Genomic DNA, 12,836 nt, shown 5'->3' with positions numbered 1-12,836 from the left:
TATAAGTACCTGAGTATTTTTATTTATCCTGAGGAAAAGCAGTTAATCAGAATTTTTATGCAGAATGTTTCATGTAGTAGAAAAAGCACTAAATACCAAAAAAGTTGAGTTAGTCCTGGATCTGCAATTGAATAGCTGTGACCTTGGAAATTCATTTCAACTCTGGGTTTTGTTTTCTTCAACTGTAAACTGAAGAGGTTGGACCAGAATTCAGTTTTTCTCACCTTATTTCCTTGAACTTTAGGATTGAGTCCATAGAGGTGCCAAAAAGGAACTAAGTAGAAACCTAAGCAGATGAGATGCTTGAGCCTCCAGCCTGTTTCAATTAGAACAGTTCCACTTTATGCTCTGTAATGATGTGTAGTTGTTAAGAGGGAAATCTTTAAAGCCAAACTCTGGGTTCAAATTCTGGCTCAGTGTTCTCCAGCTGTTTGATCTTAGGCCGGTTACTTAATCTGTTTTCCTCAGTTTACTTATCCATAAAATTGGTATAATAATACTACCTGCTTCATATGTTGGTTGTGAGGATTAAATGAGTTAATACTGCAATGTGCTTTGAATAGTACCTGCCACATAGCACTCACTAAATATCTGCTGCTGTTATTATAACTACCATTATTATTATTACCATTATTGTTGTTTTGGGGTTTCAGCATAAGATTTAATTTGGCAGAAAGGTTTTGGTACTTTAAGAAAAAAGTTTTAAAACTTTCCGATTATCTGAAAAGTTACTTCCACCTCTAATACCTCAGGCTTTTGTATTCTTTTAGCCTCTTAAAATCTGAGCGAAAGCATGTTTAGATTGTTGCCCATAAATAGTCTGTCAGTGTCTATTATATACCTTTTGGGGAAAAAGGGTTATGCTAGGCACACAGTAAATTGCTAGGGATTTCAAATAATAAATGGATAGGTAGACATTTATATTCTTTATTTCTGCAATTAGCATGTGATAGGGAAATTTGTTTATTAGAGGATCCTTATAATCTTCCCTCAGAGAGATCTTCGAAGAGATAAATCAGAGAACATTGTCTAATTTAGCAAATGTTATTTACACACTAATACTGAGCTCTGATTTTGGCACTCTTGAAAATACATGAGAGTGCCGCAACTGAGACCTAACACAGCCAAAAAAAATAAAGAAAATTTTAAAAATAAATAAAGGAAAAGAAAATACATGAGATGTAAAAGGTATCTGTGCATTTAAGAAACTTATAAAGACATAGTTGGGGAGACAGCATTTACATAAATAAAGCAATATTGGGGTTGGATTAAAGAATAGGAAAATTTTATATTGCTAGGTGAAATATGATAAGATTTAGATAGGTAGGTTGGCACCAGATTATGGAGGTCTTGTGTTAAATATATTTAGGAAATGAGCTTTTGAAGGGTTTTGGCAAGGTAAAGTTGTAAAACCATTTTATATTCATACGGTGAAATGTTACTCAGCCGTTAAAGAATAAGGTACTAGTACATACTACAATATGGATGAACCTTGAAAACATATATTAAGTGAAAGAAGCTAGATACAAAAGTCAAATATTGTAGAATTCCATTTATGTGAATGTCCAGAATAGGCAAATCCATAGAAGACAGAAAGTAGATGAATAGTTGCTAGGGGCTGGGGCTGGGGGACAAGGGGATGGGGAGTGAATGCTAATGAGTACAGGTTTCTTTTAGGGGTGGTAAAAATGTTTCAGAATAAGATAGCAGTGATGGTTGCACAGCCTTGGGAATATACCAGAAATCACTGAATTGTACACCTTACAAGGGTAAATATATCTTAGTTTTTAAAAAAATGATGGACTAGAGAAAACAACTTTCAAAAATAAGTAAATCTTGGTAAATAAATCATTTATTCATTCAGAAATTATGATATGTGCCAAATACCAGGACAATTGGCATAGTTAATGAAAATGAAGTAGATATACTCCCTGCTTCTAAGAGTCTTCCAGTGTAGTTTGGGAGACAGACATAAACAGATATCATATAATATATTCTGAAAGGTACTGTAATGGAGTTGTGTTTCAAGTGTTATTAAAACACAAAAAATAACAATAATTCTACCTGGAGTTATTATGGAAGGTTTTTTAGAGGTAAGGTGATGACACCTGAGGCATTCCAAAAGTATGGCTAATTAGGAAGGAAGGGTCTCGTCAGTAGAGAAAGCAGCACAGGCAAAAGCATGTAGGTAAGAGGGCCTGCTGCAAAGGACAGCCTAGAATCCTAAATTCATCTAGAATCTAGCTGTCTGGCTAGAATGGGACTGAAAGTTAGCTTTTTCCTTAAGTCTGGATTTTTGGGATAGCTTGCATGATTTCATAAGGCTATGAACCTTGTCATGGATTTTGGTACATTTTTCCTGCAAAGTCTAAGAATTTGTCATTTCAAAGTACTTATCTGAATTTTATGGTATATAACATTCTGCTATGGAGGACCAGATAATCTATGTAAAGCACTTAGAATAGTTTCTGGAATGTGCTCATTAATTGATTAGTGTTACTATCATTGTTAAGAGGAAACCCTAATCATTTTCCTTGTTGCCTCTATTGAACTTCAAAATATAAGCACAGCACTAAAATATCTTTAAACTCTAAGCCATTTGTACTTACTACTATTATCCACAGTTTCTTATTTTCTGCATTTTAATACACAATTGCACATAGAAGTAAACATCTGCTAGACTAATCTCTGCTAGACTTAAAGGCAGCCCATACTCCTTGTTATTTATACTCTTGCTTTAAAAGAGCTGCTCTATTTTGAGAAAAACCCTCTAATCTAGTTGAGATGCAATGTATTGAATTCCTGCATCATTAACAAGATCTTTTTCTTGCGTCACCACATATCTCAGCTCTGCCAAAGTTTGACTTCTTCAGAGGGCCTAAAGCCATGGTGAGATCCTCTGGAGCTGATCGCCTGGTGAATCAACAAAGAAAATCCCTTGTGTTTAAAAAAAAAAAAAAGCTTGTGTGTTTTGCATCAATTTAATGAGTAACCATTTCATTGACATTCTGTTCATCTAGCAGATATTTACTGAGTACCTACTACGTAGCAGGAACTTTTCCATTTGTCCAACAAATATTTACTGAGTGCCTCCTGTGTGCCAGAAACTGTTTTAGATCCTGGGCATGTAGCAGTTAACAAAATGGGCAAAAATGGCCTTTATTCAATAAGTTTACATTTCAGCTAATCTAATGCTTAATATTTAGAGCAGTCCTTCCCTTTACATATCTGTCTTATTTGTGTCAAAAAATTCTACTGGCAAACTATATTATTTCTGTTGAGAAGTTATTGAACAGGATTTTTTTTAAACTCCCAGTAGGAAAAATCTTTGTTTAAAGTATGAGTAAAAAGGGACTAGTGGGTCACATTGTGCCTGGGATTTGTTTGCAGTTTTTTGTTTTGTTTTTCATCCTCACCAAAATATGAGATCTGTTACTATAATCTTGTGAATTAACAGTGTAAGGTGGTAATGAAATTCATGGCCTTATTTGTCACTGTGGAAATACCTGAAGCATTTGCTGTTAGTGATCACTATAATTTTATGAACCATTCCTACTGAGAAAGACTTTTAACAGTCATAGATAGTGATTTATCATTTGCCCTTGTTAAATTTTCTCTCCAGTAAAATTGGTTCTCCACCCAAGACTCCTGTAAGTAATATAGCAGCTACCTCAGCTGGGCCCACTAATGTTGGAACAGAGCTGAATTCTGTGCCTCCAAAATCCAGCCCATTTATAACTAGAGTACCAGTATATCCTCAGCATTCTGAAAACATTCAGTATTTTCAAGATCCAAGGACTCACATACCCTTTGAAGTCCCACAGTACCCACAGACAGGTAAGTAATTTTAGACAATTCTAAGAAAAAAAGAAACTACAATATAACATTTGTTGTAATAAATTAGTGAATCATTTATATCTATCTAAGAAAATCTACATTAAAAAATTAATCCTTTGGACTATATGACCCCTAAGTTTTCTTCCTGTCCTAAGAATCTATGATTTTACATACCAGTAGTTTTAAGATTCTCATTCCTATGAATCAAATGTAGGGTCCATGGATGAGCTTTAGTAAGTTCTGTATGTCCTCTGAAATAGTATACTAAATGTTTGGTTTATATATACTTAAGTATAATTTTGGAAAGACGATGCACAGCTTATATAGATTATGAAAGAGGTCTTTAACCTCTGCTCCCCAAAAGGTTAAGAATCAATGATGTAACTGATTACTTAATCTAAAACCTGTGGCAATACATGGCCTAGAAGGAAATTTACCAGCCATCTGTTAATAGCTCTTCAAGTGTTTTTAAGCAGCAGTTTAACAAATTATTGAACGTTAATGATTTTCATATAGTGGTGTCTTGAAAGTGTGTAGTGTCTTTCTAAACCAGGGGTAACTAAAGTAAAGTTCAAAGCTTATTTTATTTTCCAACATTAAAGGCTGCTTTAGACTTTAAACCATTACAGAATGTTAAATTTTACTAAGATTACATTAAATATTCCTCTTTCCAATTTTCAAGGATACTATCCACCACCTCCAACAGTACCAGCTGGTGTGGCTCCCTGTGTTCCTCGCTTTGTGAGGTCCAATAATGTTCCAGAGTCCTCCCTCCCACCTGCTTCCATGCCATATGCTGATCATTACAGTACATTTTCGCCTCGAGATCGAATGAATTCTTCTCCTTACCAACCTCCTCCTCCGCAGCCGTATGGACCAGTTCCTCCAGTACCTTCTGGAATGTATGCTCCTGTGTACGACAGCAGGCGCATCTGGCGCCCACCTATGTACCAACGAGATGACATTATTAGAAGCAATTCTTTACCTCCAATGGATGTGATGCACTCGTCTGTGTATCAGACGTCTTTGCGGGAAAGATATAACTCATTAGATGGGTATTATTCGGTGGCTTGCCAGCCACCAAGTGAGCCAAGGACAACTGTGCCTTTACCAAGGGTAAGTGATAATGGAAATAGGAATGCTGATATAGTGTAGTGGTTAAGACTCTAGAGTCTGGTGTTAGACCATTCAGGTATATATCCTGGCTCCTCCACTTACTTATTGTGTGACTTATGGAATTTTACTTGACTTCTCTATATCAGTTTTTTCGTATTTGATGGAAATCATAGTAGTACCTACCTCATAAAGCCGTTGTGAGGATTAAATCAGAAAAAGCAAAGCTCTTAGACCTGATGCATATTCATGCTCAATAAATGTTATGTTTGGATACGAAACTGATGGGAAGGTAAAAAGAAATCTTCAAAATACAAAGACAGGGCCTATTTTTAGTATCCCGACTTATATACATATGATTTTCCTAAACCAGAGAAGTGAGCGCTCAGATTTTACTTTTAACATTTGACTAAATATTAACCCTTTCGTTTAAGTGTATGGAGAATAGGCTAGGGTGACTTCCCTACTGTATTTTTCTTTTTGTCCCAACAATATAATAAATGTTCACATTATTTCCACAGAGCATAGTTAAATTTATTTACCACTCCCTAGATGATTAAGATTGTTTCTTTTATCCCCCCTTAGGAACCTTGTGGTCATTTGAAGACCAGTTGCGAGGAGCAGATAAGAAGAAAGCCAGAGCAGTGGGCACAGTACCACACTCAGAAAGCACCTCTTGTCTCTTCAACTCTTCCTGTGGCAACACAGTCACCAACACCACCTTCTCCTCTATTCAGTGTAGACTTTCGCACTGATGTAAGAAAGGTTTTAATTACTTGATGTTGCAGGGATAGGTCAGACAACTGACTTCAGAGCACTCATTCAAGCCAGAGTTAGCTATGTTGGATATTTTGCATTGGTTTGGTGGCAGTTGAGTTTAATTCAGTAAGCACTGAGTATGTAAGCACTATCGCTAGGCATTGTGATACTCTGAAGGCCACTAAATCAGTCCTTTTTCCACCAAGAATTCAAAAATCTTTCCAGCAGTATAGTTCTCATTATTTTTATGGCTTTTATTAATAATAAGATTTATATCCACCATTTATTGAGCACCTACTTGTGCCAGGCACTGTATTAAGCAGTTATTTTATTTAATTCTTACAGAATCCTTAGGGGGCAGGTATTACCCATATTTTGCATGTTAGGAATCCTACTCAGAGAAGTTAAGTAATTTGCCCAAGTAGTAAATTCACCCTGTAAGTAGCTTGGATTTGAATTCTGGTCTATCTGAGGCATTTCTTCCCTACTTCACAAGAGGTGCAAAAACGCCTACTGTATTATTTATGGTGTTTTAAATCACTGTTAATTATTGTTCTTATCATTTCAAAACAAGTTTTTGTACCAGGATTATTTTAATGTACACTGTTTTCAGTACTGTTATATTTAGAGCAAACCATTAATTTTTTTTTGATTCATCTGGTTTATTTCCTATCCCTTGAGATACTAAAATAAAATTTTTTTCTAGTCTTCATTAGGAAAAATGTCAAACATATGCAAAAGTAGAGAGAATAGTAATAAACTCCATGTACCCATTACCCACAATTATCAACTCAGCCCATCTTCTTTCATTTGTACCCCCTCTTCCTACTGGATTATTTTGAAGTAATCCTAGACATCATATTTTTCCATCCATAAATACTGAATTTTTAAAGTAGATCCAAATTTATCTCATCAAACTTGTACTTCTTCAGAACAGCTAACCATCTTGACAAGAGTGATAGAATTGCCACTTGCTTAATATAAAAATGTATTTGTATTTATCTGTGTATGTGTATGTGTGTGTTTTCTTTTGCTTTTTTTCATTTTTTAGAGCACTTTGTACCATGTTAGGGGCATGCTATAAATTGTTGATTGGTCTGTATAGTATCAGTCAGGGGTTCCTTATGAGTTCTTAAAGGACAAAGTAAAAAAGAGAAGGCATTCTCTTTTCTATTAATACGTAATACAAATACAAATAATATAAATACTATTTGTTACTTATTACAGTTTTTTATATTAGTTATTGAATGTTTAATTGTTCACTGTAAAGTGCTGTGAATTCTATAATAGTTACTTTATATTAGTTACAAGTTTGTAAATTTAAATTTCTTACCAATTGCCTGTGCCTTTTTTTTTTTTTTTCTTTTTTTAATCAGTTCTCTGAAAGTGTGAGTGGCACAAAATTTGAAGAAGATCATCTTTCCCATTATTCCCCCTGGTCTTGTGGCACCATAGGTTCCTGTATAAATGCTATCGATTCAGAGCCCAGAGATGTAATTGCTAATTCAAATGCTGTGTTAATGGTATGATTTGGGGGGCAAGGGTTGTCGTGCATGTTGACTCAAGTTTTAGAATGATTGAATGCTTTCATCTTCATATCGTTGGTATGTTACTCATCTGTAAGCAGCAGAGTTACATTTAGGTAAGCCTGAAATAAATTGCACTTAATGTTTAAATTATTTGGGCATAGTTGAGTGTTTTAAAGTAGATGTTGGGTTATCATTGAGATATACAGCTAATGTTAAATTTACCAGAAAACTTAATTTAATGTCTTTTGAAAGCATGTACTTGTATTATTAGCTGAAGTAATTGCCAACAATCTTTTTATTGATTTTCTTTTATTTATGCAGGACCTGGACAGTGGAGATGTTAAGAGAAGAGTGCATTTATTTGAAACTCAGAGAAGGACAAAAGAAGAAGATCCAATAATTCCTTTTAGTGATGGACCTATCATCTCAAAATGGGGTGCAATTTCTAGATCTTCCCGTACAGGTTACCATACCACGGATCCTGTCCAGGCCACTGCTTCCCAAGGAAGTACGACTAAACCTATCAGCGTATCAGGTGATCCATTTAACTAATACTTCACCTGATAGGTTCTAGCACTGTGCTCTTTAACCCTCACTCTGTTAGATACAGAACATTTCTCTCCGTTTAACAGCCACAGTAAACTCAGAATTAAATGGCTTAGCCAGGAGAACATGGCTAGTTGGATAAAATACGGATTTTTTGGAAAAGTATACATTCACATCTATATCTGATTTTTCACTTTTCTGATCGTTGTTTCTTTCTACATTTCTATAGATTATGTCCCTTATGTCAATGCTGTTGATTCAAGATGGAGTTCATATGGTAATGAAGCTACGTCATCAGCACATTATATTGAACGGTAACGTTATGCTTAATTCTTTAGGATTCTCTATTCTCAGAGTACAGATCCTACTCCCAGTTATTCATGAGCTGTGCTTTGCTAGTTTTAGCTATATAACAAATTTCTGGAAAAAATTTTACATTTTGAATAATGACTGAAACTTTCAGGGTTGATATGTTATGTAAAACATATATATAGGACTTCCCTGGTGGCGCAGTGGTTAAGAATCTTCCTGCCAGTGCAGGGGACATGGGTTTGAGCCCTGGTCTGGGAAGATCCCACATGCCGTGGAGCAACTAAGCCTGTGTGCCACAACTACTGAAGCCCGCCTGCCTAGAGCCCATGCTCTGCAACAAGAGAAGCCACCACAATGAGAAGCCCACGCACTGCAACAAAGAGTAGCCCCCGCTCGCCACAACTAGAGAAAGCCTGCGTGCAGCAATGAAGGCCCAACGCAACCAAAAATAAATAAATTAAAAAAAAAAAAAAAAATATATATATATATATATAGTATATAGTTGTTATATAGTCATTACTGCTTTAGTTGCTTCATTTATTTCACTTTTATAACAGTAAACATATTTTTCTTTAAAGGGACAGATTCATTGTTACTGATTTATCTGGTCATAGAAAGCATTCCAGTACTGGAGACCTTTTGAGCATTGAACTTCAGCAGGTAGGCTCTGTGTTACTCAGCTTTGAATTTTTTAAAAAATAGAACGACATTTAAAAGTTATGGATGGAAGCTGACTTTACTTTTTTTTTCCTCTAGGCCAAGAGTAACTCGTTGCTTCTTCAGAGGGAGGCCAATGCTCTGGCCATGCAACAGAAGTGGAATTCCCTGGACGAAGGCCGTCACCTTACCTTAAATCTTCTAAGCAAGGAAATTGAACTGAGAAATGGAGAGGTAAGGAAACTGAACCTCTCAGCTTCATGCCCAATATATTTGCTTTGCTGCTGTTGCATGTTATTTTATGCCATTACTTAGTGCAAAATTTGGCTTTTTCTGGTGGATGATTGCTTTTAAAACTTAAAAGTAGAAATAAAATTGTAGTCCCAGATTTCTTTTTTTAGATCAATCATTGGGACTCCCATTTTAATTTAAAAGGGAAGCCCCAGTTTCCACAGATATGAAATCACCATTTTTCTTAATTACAGAGTGATTATACAGAAGATGCAGCTGATACTAAGCCTGATAGGGATATAGAGTTAGAGCTTTCAGCACTTGATACTGATGAACCTGATGGACAAGGTGAACAGATTGAAGTAAGTACTGCAGTCACACATCTAGGAGGCTTTACTCCATTGGAAATTAAAGTACAGAATACTTTCATACTGAAGGATTAACATTTTATTTTCGTAGGAGATCCTGGACATACAGCTTGGTATCAGTTCTCAAAATGATCAGTTACTGAATGGAACAGTAGTAGAAAATGGGCATCAAGTCCAACAACACCAAAAGGAGCCCCTGGAGCAGAAGAGACAGAGTTTAGATGAAGACCATGTGATTCTGTGAGTGTTAGACATAAAATTCATAACCAGTGGGCACAGGGCATGAAGAAAAAGAAATAGATGCATTGTTAAATTCACTTTTGGTTTTATCGTATGAGGGGAAGACCTTACCGTAATAAGGCAATGATTTGGTCAGTCTGGATTTTTAGGAGAGGAGAACTAAATTTTAACTAACCAAGTGGTCCATTTTAGTAGCCTAAAACTTGCTTTTTGTTGGGATAAAAGTTTATTTTTATGCTCTAGCATCAGGTTATACTTCCTCTAACTGATAGCCAAACATCAAGACTACAAAATGGAGAACTAAAACCTAACTGAAGGGTTTCCCTTTTTAAAAATCTTGCTAAGATATTTTTGGCCTTTAGTCCATAATTACTGCCAAAAATATGGGCTAATCTTGAACTTGATAGTTTGTTGGCCTTAAATTAACCAGTGTTCTAATTTTTTATTATAATTTTTGGAAAATGGGACTTTTTTAGTGGCCTCTGATACTTTTTAGTGAAAAAGACATGCCTTTGCTAGGGGCTCTTCAAGTGTGTTACTACTTTTATTCAGCATGTATGGTTACTCTTAAAAGTTTTCACTTAAAGCTAATTTGTTTTCAATGTCATTTATTCTCTCCCAGGGAGGAGCAAAAAACAATTCTGCCGGTAACTTCTTGCTTTAGTCAGCCACTCCCAGTGGCCATTAGCAGTGCGAGTTGCCTCCCTCTTGCCACATCTGTCAGTGTTGGCAACCTCATTCTGAAAACTCATGTTATGTCTGAAGATAAAAACGACTTTTTGAAACCTGTTGCAAATGGGAAGATGGTTAACAGCTGAAAAGAGGTTCATCTTTCAAATCTGTGACCATACCATGGAAGCATTTACACTAGCTTTTTATATATATAATATATATTATATAATGTATATTTTTTTTAAAAAAAAGATATTACTGGGGGCATCCATTTCCTGTGGACTCTTTGATACTTCAAGCCCTCTTGCATTAGCATTATGAAAAAAAAGAAAATTTACTTTACTAGGGTAACACGTTCACTTTCCAGAAGTGATTGGAATTTGGACATTTAACTTAAGCTTCAAGCAGCTTTTTATGAGTTTGTAGCAATCCGGTGCAGTAACTGAGCCATTTCCTATTTTAAATGGCTTCTATAGAAAATTAACAACTCAGTTATTAAACTAGCAGGATCCTACAATGATACATCTAGTGAAAGTAGACTTAATTAACTTATTTATTTCTATTTTATGTTTCACTGAGAGAAATTTCCATCTCATTCCAGCTGCTTTATTTATCTTTTTCATGGGACTTTGCATGGATTTTTTTTTCTCTTTTTTTTTTTTTTTTTTTTTTTTGACCCCGGCTACACGGCACACACAGGCCTCATGTTATTGTACTTCACAGATACCGCGGGGCTTTTGTTTGGTTTTTTTTTTTTTTTTTTTTTTTTTTTTTTAATTTTGAAGAGTGGAGTTAGATGTTCTTACCATAGAATTTTACAGGGTTATATACTAGCTTTCTTTACTGCATTATATGTAGGAGTGTGGTGCAGTGCTTTTATCTGTAGCATTTAAATTTTTTTTCAATTTTCCATTTTTCAAAAATAGTTTCTGCTTTGTTAATATTTATACACAGGCTACTTGTTGAAGTAAGTAATTAAATATATAACCAAGTGCCTAAGTCTTTCAGCTGATGTACTAGATATTAAATTCTCCTAAGTTATGCAGAATCGTTTTTACAATTTTGATAAATTATGCACTAATGTAATGGCAGTTTTTTAAAATGCAGATTTAAGCCTGTACATTATGAATCTGATGACTTGGCAAAAGAATCAGGTGCTTTCAGCTTTCTTGAGAAAACCCTGTATGTAGTGTTTGCACTGACTAACAAGATGGTATTGCTGGGTTTTTAATTTAAGCTAATTCATTTGGATGTTCATTGCATTATCTTGGTTAAATATTGTTTATTGTTACTTCATGTTGGGGTTTAATTTTCCTTGTTTTTCTGACTGTTAGGTTGATAAGACTATGAACCATGTAATAATAGAACATTGGCTAACCTTTATTCATACTTAAAAACATGAATAATTTCTGCCCTGCTAAAATGTGACTGAAAAGTGTTTTGACTTGGCATCTGAAAGTATGCAGTATGTTCAACCAGCCAGGCTCCAGATTTGTGGGAGGTATTTTATTGAAACCTAAATTTCAGTCAACATTTGAAAACAAAAGCTGGGCATTCCTTCTGGGTGATCTTACCTGTAGTTTGTGTCTTTGTTTTTCCCCCCATTTCTCTAAGATTAGTTTGACTTTTACTATTATTTTTAATTAACTTCTGTGAAGTTGTTTACTCTGAAAATTGTACTGGAATATTTTAAGCCAAGCTGATCTTTCACCAGGTGTACTGTATGTAAGGGCTTTTCCTGCTAGCAAGATGCTTAAACAGGATCATGTTATTGGTCGTCTGAGCTATTTAGTTGTTTTACAAAACCACAGCATTGTATCAGATAAGATTTTGATAAAAAGTTTTGTGCACATTTCCAGGGGCGGGAGGGTTGACATTTCCCTGAAATTTCTTGATCAGAATGAGTAAATACTGGTGTTTGATACCTGTCTTAATGAACATGCTCATAAGGTGACTGATAAGTTGTAAATATACCTGAGAAACAAAGGGGTAGTTTTGATATTCTGGTGTCAGTATGGAAGATCTTACACATTTATTTAATACTCAAATGTATGAAGATGTTTGTTTGTAGCATAACAGCACAGTAGCCTTGACTTAGTTTCCTTGGTTAGTACTGTACCTTTTTGCCATGGCCAGTGCCCCCATCCCTACAAGGACATTTTATTTATTTCACTCTGTAACCTGAAATGAATAGGAACAAGAGTTTTAAACCATGTTACATTAACTTATTTCCGACATTATAAATTAGCCTAGGATATTACAGGAACGTGATTGTTATATAATTTATATCAGAACCTTTCTATAAATATGCGCTTATTACATTTGAAATGCTTCCAATGTACTTTATTTGCTGTTTGTATTTCCAAAAGGATATGCAAACCAGTATGTCTATTTCATGGATATTTAAATAGTGAGATCTTCCATGTTGAAGGTAATGTATTTTTTTTTAAGATTTTAAAATTGCTATTTTGTTACAAAATAGAGACCTATTAACAGTTTGAGAGCTCCTTATGTGCCCTCAGGGAAAGAACCCTCTGTGCAACAGAACTACGCAAAACATCTTCAGCACGTT

The 12,836-nt window shown here is 35.1% G+C and overlaps 1 protein-coding gene across 1 annotated transcript in view; it reads left to right on the top strand.

Moving 5' to 3' along the window:
- RC3H2 (ring finger and CCCH-type domains 2) overlaps positions 1-10,410 on the top strand; it is a 46,586-nt gene extending 36,176 nt beyond the window's left edge. The window contains 11 exon segments of the mRNA XM_007468370.1: positions 3,623-3,837; positions 4,520-4,953; positions 5,536-5,706; positions 7,086-7,232; positions 7,560-7,773; positions 8,014-8,098; positions 8,675-8,756; positions 8,853-8,987; positions 9,209-9,346; positions 9,444-9,592; positions 10,215-10,410. Coding sequence (XP_007468432.1) covers positions 3,623-3,837; positions 4,520-4,953; positions 5,536-5,706; positions 7,086-7,232; positions 7,560-7,773; positions 8,014-8,098; positions 8,675-8,756; positions 8,853-8,987; positions 9,209-9,346; positions 9,444-9,592; positions 10,215-10,410 — 1,966 coding nt within the window.
- Positions 10,411-12,836: the final 2,426 nt, after the last annotated feature.

The sequence above is a fragment of the Lipotes vexillifer genome, unplaced genomic scaffold, assembly GCF_000442215.2.
Source record: "Lipotes vexillifer unplaced genomic scaffold, Lipotes_vexillifer_v1.1 scaffold1285, whole genome shotgun sequence".
Lineage (NCBI taxonomy): Eukaryota > Metazoa > Chordata > Mammalia > Artiodactyla > Lipotidae > Lipotes > Lipotes vexillifer.
Note: the sequence above shows the minus strand (reverse complement) of the source record. Positions and strands in the feature narration are given on the sequence as shown.